Source organism: Colletotrichum graminicola, assembly GCF_000149035.1.
Source record: "Colletotrichum graminicola M1.001 genomic scaffold supercont1.126, whole genome shotgun sequence".
Taxonomy (NCBI): domain Eukaryota; kingdom Fungi; phylum Ascomycota; class Sordariomycetes; order Glomerellales; family Glomerellaceae; genus Colletotrichum; species Colletotrichum graminicola.
In genome coordinates, this window is record NW_007361130.1 from 5,287 (window position 1) to 29,024 (window position 23,738).

At 45.8% G+C, this 23,738-nt stretch overlaps 3 protein-coding genes across 3 annotated transcripts; all 3 read right to left on the reverse strand.

Moving 5' to 3' along the window:
• Positions 1 to 687: 687 nt before the first annotated feature.
• GLRG_11797 (major facilitator superfamily transporter) lies at positions 688 to 2,732 on the reverse strand (the record flags this gene model as incomplete). Its single annotated transcript, XM_008102480.1, has 2 exons — positions 688 to 1,907; positions 1,976 to 2,732. 2 exons carry the CDS (start codon positions 2,730 to 2,732, stop codon positions 688 to 690), a joined length of 1,977 nt encoding a protein of 658 aa, XP_008100671.1.
• Positions 2,733 to 4,412: 1,680 nt separating this feature from the next.
• GLRG_11798 (beta-ketoacyl synthase domain-containing protein) lies at positions 4,413 to 12,490 on the reverse strand (the record flags this gene model as incomplete). Its single annotated transcript, XM_008102481.1, has 2 exons — positions 4,413 to 5,368; positions 5,437 to 12,490. The coding sequence occupies 2 exons, from the start codon at positions 12,488 to 12,490 to the stop codon at positions 4,413 to 4,415; spliced, it is 8,010 nt and encodes a 2,669-aa protein (XP_008100672.1).
• A 1,801-nt stretch (positions 12,491 to 14,291) lies between these two features.
• On the reverse strand, positions 14,292 to 16,910 carry GLRG_11799 (FAD binding domain-containing protein; the record flags this gene model as incomplete). Its single annotated transcript, XM_008102482.1, has 7 exons — positions 14,292 to 15,267; positions 15,351 to 15,417; positions 15,500 to 15,708; positions 15,778 to 15,840; positions 15,899 to 16,421; positions 16,497 to 16,562; positions 16,628 to 16,910. 7 exons carry the CDS (start codon positions 16,908 to 16,910, stop codon positions 14,292 to 14,294), a joined length of 2,187 nt encoding a protein of 728 aa, XP_008100673.1.
• Positions 16,911 to 23,738: the final 6,828 nt, after the last annotated feature.

Genomic DNA, 23,738 nt, shown 5'->3' on the forward strand with positions numbered 1-23,738 from the left:
GTGCTATAAGATATAATTAGGAGTCTTATTAAGTTACTGCTATAGCGCTTATAAGTAGTTATTAAAGTAAGGGGATAGTATATATAATATTAATAGGTAAATAATTATCTTTTAATTAACTATACTATTACTATATAATTTAATAAATTAGCAGTTTAATTAGTTATTAAAGTCATCGGGTAGTTATGTGTAGAGGCCACCGTAAGTGGGGTGTTTTTAAACTTTTTAGAGGGGACTGTAGTAGTATAGCTAGCTACTACTATTTACTTATAGGTGCTTATTCTAAGGTTAAGTAGTTATTATCCTATAATATTACTTTACCTTATGCCTAGTTATATATAGCTATTTTGCTTACTTTAATAGACTTACTAAGTAGCTTTAGGAAACATTTGAAGACTATGTCTACTTACTTTAATAATAAGCTGACCGGCTAGATTATTCACTAGGAACTCTTAGCTACTAATCTAGACAAGCTTTCCCCTAATAGCTAGCTATACAGCAACTTTTATTAAATATATATATATATATAAAATCTGGCTATGTCCTTTTTACCTCCTTACTTTTAACCTAGGTTACTAAAGTTAATGTAAATACTCGCTGAAGGGCTAAAATGCTAAGAAACGCCGTAGATACGTGAAAATTCCAACCTCGTATACAAAGCCCGTGCTCTCGGCAGGCATTATCACATCATGCCTGCGTCTTGAGGGTTTTAGAAGCAGCCTCCTCTGCTCCAGCCCCGCGTGCCGGCGCAGGCCCGGCCCCCGCCCCACCAACCCCCTTCTCCTCGTCCGCGACGGGGCCCCTGGCAGGCTGCAGCGTCTGCAGGCCCGTCTTGTGCTCCGTGTGCTCCTTGCTCAGCTTGCGGCTGCCGACAAGGAAGGTGAGGATGAGGCCCAGGCCGGCAAAGGCCACGTAGAAGATGAACATGATGCGGATGGCATCGAAGTAGGCCCGCTGGGCGATGCCCCTCTGGGGCTGCGGGAGGCCGGACACCGCCTCGACACTCGAGGCCGCATTGGTCCCGCTCAGCATGCCCGCGACGTCCGGGCCGAGCTGGTTCAGTAGGGCAGGGTACTGCTTCTGCATCTTATTCTGGAAGATGACGCCGCCTATAACGACGGACATTGAGGTTGAGACCTGTCTTATGAACCCGTAGGTCGCGGTGGCGCTTGCGATGTCGTTTGGCTTAACAGTGGCCTGCAGCGCTATGAGAGGCGATTGGAAGTTTGGTCCCACGCCGAGGCCGAGGATGATCTGATAGATGACAATCTTGGCCCAGTTCTCGTATAGGTCAAGGTCGAGAAACAGGCCATAGCCGAGCGTCATAAACACGAAGCCAAAGATGATATAAGGGACATATTTCCCCGTCTTCTTAATAATGAAGCCTGTTGCAGCTGCCGCAGCACCTACAACAAATGTGAAAGGCAGGGCATAGACGCCAGACAACAGAGGGTCTGCACCTAAAACACCTTGGAAGTATAGCGGCAGGTAGTAGCTCACCGAGATGAACACGAAGCCGTGGCAGGCGTTGAGCCCGACGACAGCAAGGTTGGACGGCTGCTTGAAGATGTGCAGCGGGATGACGGGGTACTTGGCCACCCTGAGCTCGACCAAGATGAATATGCCAATGAGCACGACGCCGAACACGATCAGGCAGATGACGGTAGCCGAGTCCCAGGGGAACGTCACACCGCCGAACTCGAGGCCAAGGAGGATCATTAGAGTGCCGCCTACAATGGTCAGCGAGCCGAGCCAGTCGATTGCTGTGAGGCCCTCCTTGACGCCCGTGCGGGGGTTGTGAAGATGAAGCGTGAAAAAGAGCACCACCATTGCGCAGCCTGAGATTGGGAGATTGATATAAAAGCACCATCGCCAGCTAGCCCGTTGAGTAAAGACGCCGCCAAGTACTGTGATGGGGTCAGTTTCCAGGGCCATGTGCCAGCCCAGTGCCGCGCGGATATGCAAGCCGACTTACCCGGCCCGAAGCCCCCTGCCAGAGCCCACACCAAGCCGTTGATGCCAAGGAACTGCCCTTTCCTTCTCATTGAAAACAAGTCGCTGATGCAGATGTTGACCAAGATCAGGATGCCTCCAGCGCCGACGCCCTGGACCGCCCGGCCGACGATCAGCATCCCCATGTTGACGCTCACACCCGACAGCAGCGAACCGATCCAGAAGACGCTCACCGCGGTCAACAGGACGGGCTTGCGGCCCCAGATGTCGGATATCTTGCCCCAGCCGGGCGCCGCCGCGGCGTTGGCGAGCAGGTAGGCAGAGCCAACCCAGGTGTAGCCAGCGGTGGAGTCAAAGTCGGCAGATATACTGGGCACGGCCACAGTGACTATGTTGACATCCAGGGCGGCCAGGAAGACACCCAGGCAGAGTGAGATGACAATGAGGGTCGTCTGGAGTGCTGTGCGTGTGTGCTTGGGCGATGATCCTGCGCCATCGGCACCCTGCCCCGGCGTTGGGGCCACATTCTCGCCCGTCGAAGCGGCCTGTCTGCCGGCAGACGTCCCGGCATCACCTGCAGTGTGATCTGAGCGTGTCTCGGCGTTGCTGTGTCTATCGATCTCACTGGAAGTGCCTTTGTGGCTGCCGGGCGCGGCTGTGGCGTCCAAGTTCCGGAGGCTTGCGTACACCAACGTTGTGGTGGACACGCTGCTCCTAGAGGTCTGGTGTATCTTTTCGTCATAGATAATCTCGCCGCCTGCGGCTGGGCTGGCGGCCATGACAACGCCGCGACACGGATTTTAGACGGCCTCTGTGCGGCGGTATCCCCGGCGAGCTGACCCTCGGGCCAGAGTGAAGCTCAAGCTCGAGAATGCCGAGCAGTGCGGAGATTGCAGAAGTGTAGTGAAGCTTGTCCTCTTGAGCCTATAAGTCCATAGACAATGAAAGTGAGATGTTGGAGTGCGGGATATACAAAATGAGAACGAGAGCGGACAAGCATGCAGTTGTGTGCGTGGCAAATGGAGGTACTTGTAGTCAGTTAGGTTCGAATCCTATCGGCGTCACATTTTGGGGTTGTTGGCGCAACTGCTTCTTTGGTGACGCCGATATCCCAAGTCTGTTGCACTGCTAAACCCTAAAGGCTCGGGGTTTAAATCCTGATGCTGGAGCGCTTTAATGTCGGCTATTGAAGTGGGACACAGCACCTGTGGTGGCTGGCGCGTGGGGGCACGCTCTTGGGGTGGACGCGTGGCAAATGGAGTACTTGTACATCGTAGTTAGTTAGGTTTGAATCCTATTGGTGTCACATTTTGGGGTTGTTGGCGCAACTGCTTCTTTGTGTGTGCCTCGAGCCAAGATGTGCCTCTAAGCAGCGGGAGAGCCTCAGCCGCAAACCTAAAGCGACCGAGCTAGCCGGCGTGAGCTGCGCACGAGCCACGAGCCCCGATGCAGCAGGTATTCAATGATGATAGTGTTATGGTTAGGGTTAGGGTTAGCCTAATAAACAAGGTTCTGGGTGGGGGAGCTCCAGAGAGGTGCACAGCCAGTAACCTTTGTAACCTTGTAACTTTGTATACCGTTATACCTGTAGATCCCTGGCAGGCAGCGGTTTTGAGCATAAAAACGCCACCCTTCAATTCATAGCTGCAGCAGTCAATTCCTGATGAAGTATGTGTTGAAGCGCGTCATTGGCAGCGATACCCTTGCGTTGATTGATTGCGATTATTATTTTCCCTTGTTTTGGGTAGGGAAATCTATCTAAGAAATGACTGGCGCATTTGCGGCCAGTTGCCCCACCTTGCGCCTGGGCGCACACGCTGCCATATTGCTCACTTTCACACATGTAGGCTAATTTCGGCCCGAGTCTGTAGTCAAGGCGACCATTGGGGGGGGTACCTGACCTGACCTGACCATTGGTGGGGCAAAAGTACCGTGCACAGACTAAGCCAAGTAGGGTTAGCGGATAGGGTCGGCTAGGGTTCGGTTAGGGTTGGGGTTAGGATTTGAGTTAGGGATTAGTTTGGGTAATGGAATATGGTCATAATGGTCGCCTTACATGTAGTCTCTTTAGGCCCTGGGATTTGTAGTGTAACACTAAGGAGACTAATAATAAGAGAAATAATTTGAATTCTTAGACCTAGTATAAGAGTTTAGACCCTACTATACCCTTAGTCACTATATAGCAACTATTAACTATAGGTACTTTAACTACGAAGTAGTAACTAATACAGTAATGTATCTAATATCTCACTATAACCTTTCCTAATCCGGTCCCATGGTCTAGGATGTCTATGCCAGTCACGAGCATATTGCGCCTAATTTGACAATTCCAACCAACCAACCCAGATTCAGAACCCACATACCCAAGTACTTTCTAATCCATCCGCCATCGTACCACACCATCTATCAATATCAAACCTCCCGAGCTTCTCGACTACCCTCGTCTCACACTTCTTAGACTACATACCCAACTGCCTCACAAGGAACTCGTATCCCTCCTGCACCGCCGCCCAGTACTTGCCCTCGGTGTCCGGGTACAAGTCAAACAAATGCACCGCGCCATCCACCACAGCCAGCCCGCTCGGGACCCCCTTCTCCATAAGCATGTCCCTGATCCTCTGCGTGTGCTCGACCGGAACGAGGTCATCAGCGGTGCCGTGGATCAGGAATGTCGGCACACTGTAGTCGCCCGCCCGGACCCGTGCGAGCGCGCTCACCGCAGCGACACGCGCCGCATCGGGCTGTGGCCGGTTCTCCCAGTCCACGTTGGCATCGGCAGCGGCCCGGCTCGGCAGCCCGTCCAGCAGCGTTGGAAGCGTCTGCCCCCGCCAGTTCATGTGCAGCGCGATGCGCGACCTCGGGTCCGACAGCGACATCCAGCCCCCAACAGCCCCCCGCCCGCCGTCGCGTGGTGGCGTCACGTTATAGGCTGTGATAGGACCGCCGGCGCGCACGCCCTCGAGCAGGTCGTAGCCGCCCTGCGCCTGGGCCTGCTCTGCCGCCCCTCTGGTGTTTTCGGGGAAGTTGGCCCGCCGCCAAAAGTCCGACTCGTAGTCGGACGGGCAGTAGAAGGCCAGGATGGCGTCGGGCGGCCGGATCCCGCGCGAGGGCGCCGTCCACGAGAGGCTCATGGCCAGTGTACCGCCCGTGGACCAGCCGACGACGACCACACGGCTCCCGTCTGCGCGCACGTCCGGCCGGGACAGCGAGGCCGACAGGGCCGGGAGCTGCGTCCGCGCCCAGTGCAGTGCGGTGCAGACGTCTGTCATGGGGCCCTCGGTCAGCGTCGTTTCGGGACACAGGCGGTAGTCGATGCTGACTGGGAGGAAGCCCTTTTGCAGCAACAGCTGTGTCTGCCGCGGCCGGATGTCCCTGCGTGATAGCATGATATGGCCGCCGCCGTGGATCATGAGCGCTGTGTACGTTACGTCGTCAGCTGCATGGCATCAACACGTGGCGGTTGTGCAGTAAGGTGGAACTTACCAACTGGCCTGTTAGGCTTGCCAGCATCGCTCTGCTGCGGATAGTATAGGTCAGCCTGGAGTGAGATGCCGTCAACATTGGCATATTTCACCGTGTCTCTGGTTTCCAGGCGCCCGGGCCGGACCGCCTCTAGCCTCGAGGTTGGCGCAGTAACAAAGCTAGCTATGAGGCGGTACTGATCCGACTCCTCGCTGGCGTCATCGCTCCATTTGACATGCCTGAAGCCAGCCCTCAGCAATGTGTCCCTCCAGAGTGTCTCGCTGGCAAGCACATGCCTGCGGCCGTCCTCAAACAGCCACCACCCTTCAAGCAGGCCAAAGACGCAGTCCAGCCAGTAGATGTTGCGGGTCAGCTCGAGCAGGCAGAGCACGCCATTGTCCCTGAGCAGCTTGCGCAGGTTGGTGCTGGACAAGAATAGGTCCTTGGTTGCGTGGATGCAGTTCGAGGACACGACAATGTCGTACCTGCCTACGTGCTCCTGCGGGGGCGCCTTCTCTACGTCGAGCACCGTGTATTCCATCGTGCCGCCGTATTGTGCGAACTTGCGCTTTGCCGCCGCCACGAGTGACGATGACAGGTCCGTAAACGTGTACGTGAAATCGACGCCCATGCCTGACAGCGTCTGAAGCAGGTGGCGCGTTGTACCACCCGTGCCTGCGCCCAGCTCGAGGATCCTCAGCTTGCCTGCGCCTGGACCGCGGCGACCAGGCAAGAGGGCCGTCATGAGGTAGCCGGTCAGCACCTTGGTCCCCGTCAGCCACATGGGAGAGTTCAGATATACATCCTCGAGCAGGTCACGATCGGCCTTGCTTCCGAAGAGAATCTGGAGGGGGTCCGTCTTCCCTGAGAGGACATCGGCGAGCCGCGTGCCCGTTGCCCCGAGCAGCTTGAGCTCACCCGCGTGCTGGGGGAACTCGGCGCTGAGATCCTCATGCAGTCGTGCCGTATCGACCTCCTCGATGGGGACGTCTGTCCTGACGTACTTTCCTTCTTGAAAACGCAGCAATGACTCGTCGCACAGGATCATGTAGTACTGGTCCATTACCTTTGCGTGTTTTGGGATGTGGGCGATCGCTGGGAGGGCCTCGCCCGGCTTGAGGCTGGCCACATTGCAGCCCAGAGCGGAAAATGCCTGCAGCACGTATGCGGCGACCAGCTTTCTCTGCTTCGGGTACACACGCGTCCGGAAGCCAGCATAGCCGGCCTCTTGGGCAAAGTGCTGATAGCCATCTCTGATGGCGGTGAAGTCCTCGTCTGCATGCTCCACCGGCTTCCATTCATCTTCGCTTGTCGTCCCGAGATGATTAGGGACGGCGCTACTGTGGCCTATTCCTATCACCGCCTCCTGGACAGTCGTGATAGATGGGGGTGGTGGTTCTTTGAATTCCCTGGTTCTATGCGAAATAATAACATCAACTAGATCACCATATCGAACTACAGGAGGGAGGCTCCCCATGTCGATCTTGATGCCAAATTCATGCTCGATGGCAGAGCCAAGCTCCGTTCCCAGGAGCAAGTCGACGCCGACCTCTTTAAGGAGGACGTCCCGCGCAATGCCACCAGTTATATCGAGGTGCTCGGCCACCAGCGCCTCAAGTTTGGACGTCGCCTCCGGGTCAGCCCTGACCACAGGGGTGGCATAGGCGGTGCTGTCAAAAAGTGAAGTCGTCCAACCCGAGTCATGTTCGCAGCTGGAGGCTGCGTTGCACTCGCTGCTGTGGCTGATGCTAGATGTGTCAGACGAGGCCGAAATTGCCGCGCAGAGCGACCCGAAGTCACCTCTCAGCAGGTCAGCCGAGATGTGCACGGAGAACTGATCATTAATGGCATTTAACACCTCTGTCGACATAAGGGAGTCTATTCCCAATTCGCTGAGAAGAGACTCGTTGCGGATCGCGTCAAGGGGCACGTCCACCACCTCGTTGAGCAGGTGGCGCACGGCAGCGCTGATCACACCGACCTCATCTACCATGCGGGCACGTAGCTTTTCAGTCCTCGGGGTTTCCGACCTCACCGCTAGTGTCTCTCCATGCTCCTTCGCAGCATGTTGCTTCTGAGGCGTAAGTAAACCAGAGCTATGGCTCCAGGCCTTGGCTGTTGCTTTTGTGGAAGGCATATTGGCTCGCGCCAGAACCCTTTGAAGCGAGTGAACATTTATCTTCGTAAACCTGACTCCGAGCATCGTCATAACTAGGGCACCGCTCCTCTCATCTAGGATATAAAGATCATTGAGCAGGTCGCGGTCTCCCCCACTGCGAACGAAATTCGAGTATACCAGCCATGGGCCACGACCAGCTGCGGTGTCCTCCAGCGCCAGACCCTGGTTTATCTGGAGCTGTTCAATCTTGGAGCAGATATAGACCTCGTCATTCCCACAGTCGTCGAGCCCATTGACGTGTAGCCCGGCGACCTGCGTGAAGTTGTCAATGGCCAGCGGGTTGCAAATTGACACGTCTTGCCTCTGTGACGGTGATGATGTTGCCGGCGTCGGAGGCGGCAGGAATATATACCCTGCGACCTCGCGATCTTGGGACGATATCTTCTGCACGCCGCGGTAGATGGCGGAGTAGTTGACGACCTTGTCAAACATCTTGTATACCAGAGCGCCCTTGATACCTGCCGAGGCGTCCGAAGCGAACATATCCTCGCATTTCTTGGTGTCGATTAGCCGCTGGGTCCGCTCAAAGGATGCCGCCATCTTGCGGTTCTTTGACGGGAGCATAGAAATGGACGCTGATGCGTGCCGCACTTTCTTCTTGGGTTGCGAGTGCGGGAAGCTGCTAAAGGTGACGTCCCACGATTGATTTTCCCCGCCCTGCTGGCTCTCTTCGAGGGTGATTTGGACTTCCCAGCTGGTGTTCCTTCCAAGGGGCGCGAATATCTCGAGGTCGCAGACCTCGGGCACGTGCTCCTCTCGCTTGAATCCCGGGGTGAGGAGCGCTGCTGCTCGCGTGGCCAGCTCGATGTAAAGAGACAGCGGGCAGAGCGGGTTGCCAAGGACACGGTGCCCATTGATTAAATTGATAAATACGTGGTTTGTCTGTTCAATCCGGAATACGGACGTATGTGCGTCAATCTTCTCAACCAGAGAGACCATCCCTGCCCGCTTCTCCATAGCCATAGGCTGCAACATGACCTCAGTCTCAGCAACATGCTTGTCGATATACTCGAGCGAGTGATGGTGCTTCTCGAATTGGTACGGAGGTAAGTGTAACACGGCGTACATCTTTCTCTGGACATGGTGGAATGGCCAGAATTGAATCCGGAATCCCTTGCTCCAGAGGCCCAGGGTGACACCGGCCAGGGCGTCCATAGGCTGTTTGCCGCCGAGATCTACTGGGTGGAACGAGTGAGGTGAAGGTTCTGAAATCCGAAGCTCAAGAGCCTGCCGAACCAGAGGTATAGCGGCAGATCCGGAGCCGGCTTCGAGCCACAAACAAGGCCCATGCCTAGCTTGGAGGCGACTCACTGCTTCGCCGAAATACACGGGCTCTCGGGATTGTGCCGCCACTAGCTCTGCGGTGACTTGTTCCCAAGCCCTGCCGGGGGAACATGTCTCGACGGGGATGTCTGGTTGTCGGAGTCGGATGGGCTTGATCAGATCCCGGTAGCCTGGCAAGATGTTGTTGACGAACTTGGAGTGAAAGCCATGCGTGACTTCCAGCCGTTTCAACGCAGGCGACGCTAGCCCGCCCTGCTGGTTCTGCGACACGAAGGTCTCAAAAGATGCAACCGCAGCCTCGGAGCCCACGATTACCTGCCTCTTGGGCGCGTTATAGCAGGCAACCTCAACATCGATGTCCCTCTCTCGGGCCGCCATCACAAGCTGCTGCGCCCGGGCCGAGTCCACATCAATGGACACCATGGCACCCCTTTCATTGCCCCAAGCACTTTGCACCAGTGCTGCGCGGCCCGCTACCAGCCTGATGCCGTCTTCGAGGGACATGGCGCCCGCAACACAGAGGGCAGTCAGCTGGCCGAAGCTATGCCCAATCACGGCCTGCACCTGCAAGCCTGCGTGGATCCATGATTGCGCGCAGGCGTACTGGACGGTGAAGATGGCGCAGTGAAGCGTCACGATGTCGGCGATAGGTTCTTGGGTGAACACGGCCGGGAAAATCCCGGGGTATCCTAGGGACCGGACAATGGCATCGCAGCTGTCCATGTGTCTCTTCAGCAGGACGGAGCTGTCATATGCCTCCCTCGACATCTTCACCAGCCTACCGGTCTGGCCTGAGAAGACAAGGACAACGGGTAGCTTCTCGCTTGCGCCAGGCCCTTTGGCTGGTGACTGGACCTCCTTTGTCTTTGCCAGGGCCTCGATTTCTCTCTTGAGTTCATCTCGAAGGCCCTCAAGAGACCTGATCCGTGCCTTCCATGAGAATGGAAGCTCGGGGTTCTGTCGCATGGAAGCCCAGTAAGCAATACTTGCCAGCGGTGGTGGGAAATGGCTCTCAGCCTGGTGATCCAGGTATGCAAGAAGCGCGTTACAGTTGGCAGACAGGCTTGCAATAGACTTGGCATGGATCATGATGGGGTAACTGTCGGGGGCCCTCGCGCTGGTCAGGTCAGACCCCGGCTGCGTGGGCGGAGGTTGGCAGATTAGCAGTGCCGCGTTGCTGCCAGCAGCGCCGTAATTGTTGACGATGCCCGCCATGAAGTCGGTTTCCCACGGCCTTGGGGCCTCGGGGATCTCCATGTTGGACGGGAGAAGCGGTGGGATACTCGGGTTCAGCGTCCTGAAGCTCGCCTGCGGCGTGATGGTCCGGTGCTGCATCATCAGGAGCACCCTGATGATGCCTGCCACCCCCGACGCGCCCTCGAGGTGCCCGATGCTGCCCTTGACGGAGCTGAAATACAGTTTGCGGGACGGCTGGTTTCCGAATACCTCGCGGATGCTGGCACACTCGATTGGATCGCCTTTTGGTGTGCCTGTCCCGTGCGCCTCGACATATGACACGCTCTTTGGATCCATATGCGCCCGCTGGAGTACTCTCATGTAGAGGCTTGTCTGTGAGGAAGACACGGGCACGGTGATGGGAGCAGTGTTTGCGTTCTGGTTTACAGCGGAGCCGGCGATGACGCCGAAGATGTTGTCGCCGTCGGCCACGGCTGCCGAGTATCTCTTGAGCATTAGCACCCCGGCGCCCTCTCCTCGGCAGTAGCCGTCCGCGCGGGCATCAAAGGACTTGGACTCGCCCGTGGGGCTGAGGAAATTCGCCGCAGCCAAGTTCTGGTGAAGGGTCGGGCTGGTGATGACGTTGACACCCCCGGCCAATGCCATGGAGCAGTCCCCCGACCGGATGGCCTGGCAGGCGGTGTGGATGGCAACGGCCGAGGAAGAGCAGGCCGTATCGAAGACGAGCGATGGGCCGTTCAGGCCAAAGAAATGACTGATCTTGCCACTGACAAATGCCCTCACGGCCCCGGTGACCGAGAAGGCTGTCGGGGCGTGCGAGGCCACATTATCCTCGTAGTCGGACGCCGCCACGCCAATGTAGCACCCGACGTCCCTGGGCTGCCCGCCGCGGCTGAAATACCCGGCCGACTCAAGGGCCTCGTATGCTACCTGGAGGATGAGCTTGTGCTGCGGGTCCATGGACCTGGCCTCGCGGGACGATTTGTTGAAGAACTTGTGGTCGAAGGCGAAGGCGTCGCGCACAAAGTTCCCGAGGAACGGCGTGTCTTCCTTGGGAGAGCGCCGGAGGCCCGTCGTGGCGAAGCGTTCGCCCGGGAGCCTACGAAGCATCGACGAGCCGGAGAGGAGGAGCTGCCAGAACTCTTCGAGGTTGTCGGCGCCGGGGAGGCGGCAGGCCATCCCGACGATGGCTATGGAGTCGTCCGCATATGTGTGATATGAGGCCTCGGCACTCAGGCCCCCGAAGGATGCCGAGGTGGCTATGTCGAGGCTGTACTTGTTGACCAGGGAGTGTGGTATGCAATCAACGGGGCCTAGTGAAATGACCAGGGGCTTTGCGGACGGCGTGGACGACACCCGATATAGTGCTTTCGCCAGAGCCTTGTGCCATGCCGCTTGGTCGACCAAGATAGATCTGAGCGCAGTCTCTTGCAGCTCGTTCGAGTCGATGGGCTCGCCATCCCCACCGAACACTTGTGTGTGCAGCGAGGCTGAGCCCGGAAGACGAAACCGTGCATCTGACTGCCCGAGTGATACCACTTTTGCGCATCTTTCCTTGTTTCCTCGTGTGTGGAAGCGGCCGTTGAGTGGGATGGGCTTTGTGACCGCTCCAATTGAGTGGAGACTATTCATGATGTCTCTGGAAGACTGCCGATCTGCAGTGACGGTGACGATGCTATCATCCAAGGTGACAGAAATATAGGCCTGTGTGAGGTTGAGCTGATATCCTCCTCTGGTCTGCACATTGTGCGGGGAGGAAAGACAAACCTGGGGAAACTGTTCCAATATTCCCAGAACTTGTTCCCTATCGCTTTGCTGCTTCCAACGCACGACAAAGCACGAGAACTCCCCTGGCGGGCTGACCGACCGAGCGTCCAGGTCAACGTAAGCCCCGATTGCCAGCGCCAGGTTTAATGCGCGGGCAGCCACCTCAATAGCCTGCACTTCGTCCTCGGAGGTGGACATGACGATAGCAGACAAGAGGCCGGTGCACAAGCCCTGAAAGCCGCCATTCTGGGCGACTGACTGAAGCACCTTTCGATGTGAGGTGCCTACATGTCTCAAGTAAGTGAAGTACTCAACCATGTGGATCAAGACGGTCAAGGGCGCGAGTAATATGTTGGGCATAGCCATGGTGTTCGTTCCCGAGGCTGGCACGAGGCCCTGCTCATCGTCACCATGTCCTCCAAGGAGGCTGACCAGCTGCTCGAGCTGGTTCTTGCCGTCAAGACCGTCCAGCTGTGGATCAAAGGCGGCTAGGGCGTCCCAGGCGGCAGGGAGGCCATGCATCGCCTCGACGATGCCTCTCTGTTCGATTCTACCGTGGAGCAGAGATCGCAATCGCAGCAGCGAAGCTTTTGATAGAGTCCCAGCTTGAGATCCGAACACTATTAGTGAAGGAAACTGGGTCGTCATTTTGCCTTTCTCCTCGCGGTCCTCTGCTTGATTGGTTCAACTGATTATTACATCTGGGAAAAATTAGTTACTTATGCACCGGTTACTTAAGGGGCTGGTTAAGACCTAGTTGTTGGTTGAAAAGAACTTGAAATAAGTATAAAAGGGTTGTTGTAATTTCTGTACTAATAGAGCTGAGGGCCCATAACCGCCGGAATTCCATTCAACCCTAAGATAAAGGCCTTCCTCTAAGGGTCTTTACTGTGTAATAGCCACAGATGTGGCTATTTCCTCCATATAAAGGCCGTAAGGGCCTAAAGGGCCTTATAATTACATTACACTTTAATAAATTACCATCCGTTTATTAAATCTTACTCTAAAGCTACTATATATACAGTTTGTTAATGGGGATGGTTTAGCACCCGGGGGGGGAGGGGGGCAATCTACTTCTAGATTAGACTCTGTCGTTCTCGGTTCCCGGCGCCGTGCGGGACATCGTTCCTGTCAAAGTCAAATGCATCAGTCATTTCTCGGATGGATTTCTCCACCCAAAACAAGGGAAAATAATGAACTGTGCATTTGCCCCTTGGAAAGGGCCGATCGGCGATGGCCGCGTAACATAGAGATAGTTACACACATAACAGAGCAATCAATCAACGGAAGGTTATCGCTGCCAATTACACGCTTTAACAGTTCCTAGCTAAGTTCAGTGGAGTGTCTCACTAGGTGGGGCCACTTGAAGTCCCCGCGTATAAGGCACCGGGTTAAATGTGGCAGAAGCACACGTAAATTAACTACCGCCTACACTCTCGAGATCCGGATAAAGCTAATAAAGGGTCTAGCCAGAGCTAGCTAGCCAATATCCTATAGTAGTTAGTACAGGCCCTTGCCGCCAGGCCTGATATAGAAAGCGGTCAATCTACCAACCCCACCTATCCATCCTCCTAACTATCTACCTACTTACCTGTTGCCTATTAGCAACAACATTTATCTAGTACTCACACTATAACTTCTTGCTTACGTACATTACTATCCTACACTTGCTACTTCTAGATCCCTGTTTCTGCTAGCATACTATACCTGCTACAGCGGCCGCGATACTCCTTACCGTTAGCCTAATAATTAGCTTTATCTAGATATAACCAGTAGATACGGTAGCAAATGCACAGTTGTGTCAAAGTAGGCAATGTGGCAGTGTGCACCTAGACGCAAGGTAGGGCAATTAGCTGTAAATAGACTAGTCATTTCTTAGATAGATTTCCCTACCTAAAACAAGGGAAAATAATAATTTATATATTTACCCCGTAAGGGGTAATTAGTAATAGTAGTACACTACAGTCTATAAAGAGATACATAATAGTAATTAATCAATATAAGGGTATTACTACTAATTAAGTGCTTTAATAAAGTTGTCTTTATAAATAATTAGCTAGGGGCACTTAACTAGGCAGGGCCTAATAGTAGGTATTAGTGTATTATAAGACTTAAGCTTCTAGAGTTCTACCTAGCTGTCTACTGTTACAGATAGAATCTACAGTAAGGTAGGTTACTAAAAGCTTAGTAACTAATTACTAAGACCTATAACTGCTGTTATAAATCCTATTACAGTCTTATGGTAAATTATTAAGAAATAGATAGTAAAATAGCCCTACTTTAACAGTTATTATACTAATTATATCGCTAGGATTAGTCTAGGATTTCCTAACTAAGAAATAGTAGGATTCCCTAGTTTCTAGAGGATTTTGCGATAGTTATTTATAACGCAAGGTATTATATAATGAATTAATTAACTGTTATAATCCCTACGATTTAACAACTTCTCTTACTGCGCATTGACCTCATTCAAGAACCCAGTAAAGTACCCCTTGATGCTCTCCGAGTCCTCCGGCCATGCGCTCATTCCAATCATTAGATCAGGCCGAACAACGATGACAGCGCCACGAGCGTGATTGATACCATAGGTGTAATGCGCGTCCTCGTCCGGCGCACGATCATCGTAGACCATAGTCGCCAGGTCTGCTAGTCTCGTCAGCCTTGGTCTGGCTGTGTTGCCGTTTACAAGATGACCACTGCCCCCGAGCAATAGCTGCCGAGACTCGTGTGGAAGGGCCTTGGTGATGAGGAGTAGGTTGAACCTGTCACTCCCGCCGAAGCGTGCCCAAAACCCGGAGGGTCCATCGCCGAGCCCGAACTGGCACAGATGCGCCAGGCGCTCCCGCGCTGGCCCGCGGAGGTCAGAGGCAAATACCAAGATGTGGAACCGGCCGACGCCGCGCATGCGGTCATAGAGATATCCCGTGCGGTTTGTCTCGAGACATACTCGAGGGCTCGGCGCGCGGACACCGTTTGCCACGGTCGTGGGATGCAAAGACGACCGCGCCGCGGGCTCAGACGCCGACGGCCCCTTGCCCATCTCGGGGCATATGGCAGAGACAACCGTGGGGCCCTCTACACCCATCAGGAAAAACGCGTTGCGGCGGTAGAAGTAGCTCACGAACCGACGGTCCGCCTCTACCGTCCCGTCGAGCTCAGGCAGGGCCACGTCGTCAGCGTCGAGCTCGTCGCCTAGCCCGCGCAGCTGGGCGAGGGGGAGCTTCAGGTTGCAGATGAAGCGTAAGTTGGCCCCCGAGGTACGGATCACGCGGTTTGCGTACAGGCGCCGCTCGCAGTCGTAGGTGGGCAGTAGCACGTCCGGCCGGGCATGGCCGCGGATGCTGAGCCCCAGCTTCCACCCCAGGTTGGCTGCGTCGTAGATCGACGAGTTGAGGCCGAATGCGCCCATGGTGCTGTGGACGTGGCTGATGTATTGTTAGCGTTCTTGATACATGCATGGGTGAGATTTTTTTCTTTTCTCGGGGGGGGGGGGGGGGCGGGCACTCACGCCGCGTCGCCTCCAATCCACACGCGCCCATCTTGGCTCGAATAAGTCCTCGCCACTCTTTCATTCACTGGTAAAAACAAGGTAATCAGCCTCTGTTTCTTTGATCTCCATAACTGCAGGTACGGCAACAAGGGACAGAAAACACTAACCTCGCCAGAGAGCAAACCAACTCATCGCCGAAGCAAACTCAACTTTCCAGGGAGCCATAATCTTGTTCAAGTGCTCAAGGACCTCGTCCGGAGTGATTCCATGGTCGTGGATCTGTGTTTCTCCCACAGCGGAATCGTTGCTTCTTCGGGAGACCTTCCTGGCAGCCTCTACCTTCTCGGCCTTCGCCCCCGTGATTTGGACATAGAACCTGTGGGTGTGAGCGATGTTCGCTTTCATAGGGTTGCAATCCACCATTGTTCCTCGCGGCTTGACTTACCGCGTCTGGCCCTGCTCTCGCGGAATAACGATACAACCTCCGTACTCTGAGTGGCTAAGATAGCTTGATTTTGTCAGCGCACTTTGCAGAAGTCCCATTACTTGGTTTAATTGGGCCTCACTTGAATCCAAGAATATGAGGATAATCCGTCTTAAACTCGCAGTCCATAATAGCCCAGAAGCAGCTCGTCGCTAGTCCATCAAACGGAATACCCAGGGTCTTGCGGATCTTGCTGGACGCCCCATCAGCCCCGATAAGATACTTGGCGCGGACATTCTCCGTCTTCCCAGATTTGAGGTTTTTTATAATTGCAGAGACCGGGTAATCTGAGCCCTGGCCTTCCTGTACCTTAAAGCTCTCCACTGTGGCGCACCGCTCGACTACGGCCCTATGCCGCAGCAGGTCGCGGACGTAGATCTTCTCAACCTGACCCTGAGTGATTACGTGGACGCCCTTGTAGCGCGAGTCGCACTGCCTAGACCAGCTGTGCAAGAGCTTCTCACCGTTGCGGTACAGCACCGTCGAGTTGAGGATCGGACCCTCTTCCGCCCCCTCGGTTCCGACACCCCACGACTCGAGGTACTCGAGCCCCCTCGGCTGCAGGCCGTCTGCTCTCCCTGAGAGGCACGGCCGTTCGGACTTATCTGTGGATATTAGTTCAGATATTTGCACTCAGCCTTCGGTATTTGTGCTGTGTAGGGCTACCCTAGGGTACCTACCGACAATGCGGAAGCTGATGCCTTGCCTGGCCAGATTCATGGCCATTTCGAGCCCAAAAGGGCCGGCTGGAAAACTCGTCAGAATATTACTGCTCTATATTCCGCGAGCACAAAATCTTGTCACTGCTCACCGCCACATATGATAACGTCCACCTCTTGCGCCGGATCCCACCAGCTCGGTGGCCCTCCAGGTGCAAGAGTGCCATTATATAGTGCCGGCCACGTACGAAGCCGGCTCCGCCCGTAGGAATTCACGGCGGTAGACGTGAACTCATCATTCTCTGGCTGAATACTATAGTGGGATGGCTCTCCTTTAGGGCCCGTAAAGTATTGTTGCTGACTCCAGATAGCCTCGTGGTCAGCAGGAGCGAGATAGCCGTTTTTCCAAGTGCACGAAGGCAGTGACTTGGCCATGTTGACTTCAATGGGTTGGAAAAAGTCAAGGGAATGTTTGAACCTAGCCATTTGTAATTAGAAGGCTTGAGTACTTCTTTAAATACTAGTAGGGATATTCACAGTGTGAATTTCACATAGACCTAATTAGCTACTATATAGATAAAAACAGATAACATACATGTATAGCAAGCGGCCTATTATAGTAAGTAGTCTACTTCTTTTGAATTCTATACGTTTCCTCTTCTTAATAATGTTCCCCTTTATATAATAATATATTTTACTTTAATTGAAAGTTATATCCTTCTTATAATTTAAGCTATTTAAAAAGACATAGAACTATCTATATAAAAGGTAGCCTTTATTCCTAATATCTCCTAGATAATAGTGTATATCTAGAGTAGTAGTTATATTATATAACTTAAAAGATATATAAATCTAATAAAGATAACTATAATAAAAAAGAAGGTAGTTCTTAAAAAGATTATTAACTAAATTAATTAAAGGTGTTATTTACAAGATAATAGTATATAAGATATAGCTGAACAACTCTTAAGTATATATAATATAATATATATTAGGCCTTAGTAAGTAGAGGAGTCTATATACTATTACATATTAAGCTTTAATTACTTAAATAAAGCCTATAAATAATAAAGTGGAATTAAATATAACTATATTTTACTTTCTAGTATTAATAATACTATATAAACTATATACACTTTATAAGTATATAACTACTTTAGATTCTACTATATACTATAAAAGATAATAAAATTACAATATAAAGGGTAGTACTTCTAAGAAAAGCACTATTCTCCTAAGGAGTTACTTTAAGAATAAAAGACACTAAAGTTAACTCTATAAGTAAGGTACTTTATAATAATAACATTACTAAATAATAGCCTGATTAATAAACCTAATTATTAACCTAGAATATAAAAGAAATCTCTAGAAATCTATAATAAGCTTAGCAAAATAAGTATAAATAATCTCCTTTTCTTCCTTTATCTAGATGTCTAGTCTAAGATCTATAAGTAAAAATATAATATATTATATTATAACTATATCTCTTATTTCTTATCTCTTATCTATGTCTTATCTTTTATCTTTAACCTTATATTGCCTCTTTTACCTCTAGAATATAAGAATAACCTTGATTAAAATATAATTTTAATACTAAATTAACTATTAAAGAGCCTTAGCTAAAGATCTTATAATTATATAAGACTAGTTTATATTTATATAGAATATAGTTATACTATATAAGATATAAGACTATAATATTGTCACAGGACAATAGACTAACCGCTACAGAACCATCTAGGAGCAAGTGGTGGCAGTTGGCTGTACAACCCTAAGGTTAGGGAAGTGTTTCAGGGAGTGGGGCGTATTCAATAGGCGATAGCCTCACAAATAGCTAGAGAATAGTTCTCCAAGATTCAGCTTCTATGTAATACGAGACCTATTGTTTAACACTTCTTCTAGCAGTCTAATAGCCTATTATAAGTATTTATAAATTTAATATAACTAGGTTGTTAATAAAAATACTATTATATAAAAAGGTTATTTTAATCTTTAATAATAAAAGAAGACCTTCTATAAGGTAGCCTAGTAATTATAAATAAGGTTTTATTATTTAAGATAGATATATATAAGTAGCTAGGTAGTATGTTTATATATTTTTATAAAATATAAGTATTACCTCTTCTTTTAGTACTAAAATAGCTAGTCTTTAGTTAAATAGTATATTTACCTAAGGGAAGATAAATAAATAATTAATAGAATTAGCCTAGAATAGTTAAATTATTTTAACTAATATATAAAGTCTTATATAAAGAGTACTTATTATATTTTAGTATAGAAAAATAAGATGTAAAGTTAAATAATCTTTCTTTATTTTATATAGAGGCCTATTTTTCTAGAAATATATAGAGAATTAGTTTAGCTAATTCTTTATAAATTAGTATAGTAAACTACTAATAATTATTAAGAAACTTACTAGGAACTCCTAGATAATTATTAGCCCTTTCTTAGAGAATTATTAGCTTATTACTTATTATTTTACTAGTAAATACCTAATTACTCCTATAGCTATTAGCGTGTCTAGGTAATAGTAGATTAGCTAAAAAATAGATATTATATAATATTATAGTACTAATTAACTTCTAATTCTTAATAGCTATAATAGATATAAATTAACTAAGTCTGATTATTTATAGATAAAGTAAGAAAGTATTACTTTAAATATATCTCTTTATTTATTATATAAGCTTTAACCTCTTGTTATAATTTATTTTACTTTTTTAAAGCTTTTATATAATGAAGAAGTTAAATATATAATAAAAATAACATACTTATACAGTAAGTTATAGATTAAAGTTAGTTACGTATATCTACTGCTTTTCTACCTCTTTAATCTTTACACCTACTTTTCTCTACGTATAAACATAAACTCTTCCTTTAAAGAAAGCTAAATTATCTTTACTCTCTAAGCTATCTAAAAAGACCTAGAAACACCTATATAGAAAGCAGCTTATACCTTTAAGGTCCCTAAATTAACCCTTTATAACTAATATACTAGACATATTATATAAGCTAAGAAGTGTTTAAAATTAAAAAAAAATAATAAAAGTAAAGAAAAAGGTAGTTCTTAAGAGGGTTATTAACCTATTTAATTAAGAATTTTATTTATAATAAGATAATATATATAATAAAGCTAACTAACTCCTAAATAAATATAATATAATATATATTATACCTTAATAAGTAAAGAACTTTATATAATAATAGCCTTTATTTAAAATATAATTTTAATATTAAATTAACTATTAAAAAGCCTTAGCTAAAGATCTTATAATTATATAAGGCTAGTTTATACTTATATAAAGTATAATTATAATATATAAAATATAAGATTATAATATTTATAATCTTAATAAAACTAAGTTCTTAATAAAAATACTATTATATATAAAGGTTATTATAACCTCTAATTATAAAGGAAGGCCTTATATAAAGTAGCCTAGTAATTAAAAATAGGTTTTTATTATTTAAGGTGTATATATAAATAGCTAAGTAATACCTCTATATATTATTATAAAAAGTAAATATTACTTTTTCTTTTAGTATTAAAATAGCTAATTCCTAGCTAAATAGTATATTTACTTAAGTAAGAATAAGTAAGTAATAAATAAAATTAGCTTAAGCTAGTTAAATTACTTTAACTAGTATATAAAGTCTTATATAAAAAGTACTTATTAGCCTTTAGTCTAGAATAGCTATAATAGCTATAAATTAACTAAATTTAATAATCTTTATAAGAAATAAAAGATTATTACTTTATATATACCTCTTTATTTACTATATAAGTATTAGCGTCTTAATATAGGTTATTTTAGCTTATTAAAGCTTTTATATAGTAAGAAAATTAGAAAAACAATATAAATATAAATTTTATATATTATAAAAAATAACTTCTTTTTTATTTTTAAAGTAGCGTTTTTTACTTTAATAAAAAAAATATATATAAGCTAGCTTTAAATAGGCTAGCCTTATACTTTTTAACCTTAAAGTAGTTATTTTTTACCTAGATTTTAAGCTAAATATATTAATACCTACTAGCTTATATCTAACTAGCTTAGGCTTATAGGACTTAAAGACACTAACTATAGCACTAAAGAGTATATAAAGTGCTAGTTTACTAAAAAAGAGGATCTAAAGATATTAAAGAAGCTTACTAACACTAATATATAAAGTAATTAACCTCTAAGCTAAAACTATTAGTAAGTTAGTATATAGACTTACTTTTATTAAGGCTAAGAACCTTAGACTTTATATAGGGATAAATATACTAAGTAAGTACTAAAGGGCTAAAAAGACCTAACTATATCTTAAAAGATTACTTAATATAGCTAAAGTAGAGGCGCTATAAGGAGAAAAAGAGGGTGTTAAAGCTAGAGGTAAGAAAATATCCTAAAAAGAGGGTTATATAGAGGGTAGTAAGCTATATATATAATAATATAGTAATAATAAAAAGACTAAATATAATATATAAACCTATAAGGTAGTTTAGGATAGTAATAAAGAAGATAGTAATAAGTAGTTTTAATTAATTTTATATATTATAGCTTAATTAACTTATTAGAAAAGTAAAAAGAGAAAAAGAAGTATATAGCTTACTATAATTAGAGAGTTAATAAGAAAATATAAATTTAATATAAGTGTTAAGGACTTTTAGGTATAGCTAAAAGATATATATATATATATTAGCTTATATAGTATATAGAAAAGTATATAAAAATAGAAATTAGACTAAGATTATTAATCTAGACTTAACTATATTTTTACTTCCTATTTAGGTAAAGGCCCTGCTTTTAAATCCTAGTTTCTAAAACTCTATTTTTAGAATATATACTAATATATATTATATTATATCTAGAGAAACATATAATATAAATATAAGTTATATTTACTTAAATATATTAGTATATAGTTACTAAAAATAGAAAGTATATTAAGAAATCCTTATAATAATTCTTAAATCTATACTATATATTAGTTATATAATTTATTACTTAATAGTAAGCCTTATAAGTAGTGTATTTTAAAAAAGAAATAAGTCTCTATATAAAATACACTTTTAACTCTCTAACTATAATATATAGCTTACTATATAGGTATATTAACTATAGTACTAAAAAGTATATAAAGTATTAGTTTAGTAAAAAAAGGAATTTAAGAATATTAAGAAAGTTTACTAACCTTAATATATAAGGTAATTAACCTTTAAGCTAAAGGTATTAGTAAGTTAGTATATAAGCTTACTTTTATTAAGACTAAGATGTAAGGGGTTGGCCTGGTTACCCTTTATAAGGCCATGTGTGGTGCATTTCAGGCACTTAGTGCCTGAACTGATTGATCTTTTGGTAATGCCAGAATGGTCTATTGACAGGCGTGGCACACCACCCATACCTTTACATAAGACCCTTAGACTTTATATAGGGATAGATATACTAAGTAAGTGTTAAAGAGCTAAAAAGACCTAACTATGTCTAAAAAAGTTATTTAATATAGCTAAATTAGAGGCGTTAGAAAAGAAACAAAAAGATATTAAAGCTAAAGGTAAGGAAACGTCCTAAAAAGAGGGTTATATAAAAAGTAGTAAAGTATATATATAATAATATAGTAATTATAAAAAGAATAAATATAATATATAAACTTATAAGGTAGTTTAAAGTAGTAATTAAGAAGATAGTAATAAGTAGTTTTAATTAAATTTATATATTATAGCTTAATTAACTAATAGAAAATATAAAAAGATATAAGTAAGTATATAACTAACTATGATCTATAACTTACTATATAGGTATATAAGAGAATTTATATATTATAAAAAATAGCTTTTTTCTTACTTTAAAGTAGTAATTCTTACTTAAGTAAGAGAAGAAATATATAAGCTAGCTTTAAATAAGCTAACCTTATATTTATTAATTTTAAAAGTATTATTTTCTACTTAGATTCTAAGCTAAAAATACTAATACTTACTACCTTATATCTAAGTAGCTTAGGCTTATAGGCTTATAACACCTTAATAATAATACTAAAAAGTATATTAAGTACTAGTGTATTTAAAAAATAGTTTAATAATATTTAAAAGGCTTACTAATATCTAATATATAAAGTAGTTAATCTCTAAGCTAAAGATATTAGTATACAAGTATATAGGCTTACTTTTATTAAGGCTAATAACCTTAGACTTTATATAATAATAAATATACTAAGTAAGTACTAAAACATTAAAAAGACTAAACTACATCTTGAAAAGAGGGTAATATAAAGAGTATTAAACTATATATATAGTAATATAGTAATTATAAATAGACTAGATATAATATATAAAGTTATAAAGTACTTAAGATAGTAATAAAAAAGATAGTAATAAGTAGTTTAATTAATCTTATATATTATAGCTTAATTAACTTTTAAGAAATATAGAAAGGTAAAGGGAAATAGGCTACTTGCTATAAATATATATATATATTAGTATATAGTTCTTTTAGCTTTATACTAAGACTATTGTTACTAAGATACTTATAAATAATAGTACTATTAATATTACTAATATTACTTACTAAAAAGGTAGTTTATATTAAAAAGTACTGTAAATTACTATTTTTATTTATTCTATTTAATGTTAATATTATTTTAAATTCAAATACTTAATATAACTTACTAGAAAGTAATATATAGTAACTAAGCTAGCTAGAGAAGTAATAAATCTAGCACTATAGTATACCTAACTAAAAGTATTTTTAAAAAATTAGATATTAATCAAAAAAAAGTATAAATATATAAATAGTCTATAACAAAGGTAGAGTAAAGAGTATTAAATCTAGAGCTCTTTAAAATTATAATAGCACTAGCTAAGAGCCTCAGTTAGGGGGGAAATAGATTAGATTAATAGATATAGGTATTTATAGATATAGAATTTATCTTGGCCACTTTAGCTAGCTGGCCAGGCTAAAGGGTAATCTGTATGTGTTGCCAGCCAGCCAGGCCAGCGTCTCGCCAATCGGCCGGCGATTAACCAATCCATGGGCATTCCGCCCCTTGGCCCAGGGATATTATTACAAAAGTCTTCCATGGCTAGGTACAAAGTTTAACTCAAACCCTTTTATCTAAGCAGCTGGCTCATGTCCTGTGGCGTGCGGCGGTCTCAGCTGTGACGGCTGCAACTGCTAATAACTTGGGGTGTTCCAACCCGTCTGGTGGATTTCTTTTCCTGATGTCCTCGTCTTCCAAATTGTCCCGTATTCGAACACCAGTGACCCCGATTTCAATTACACC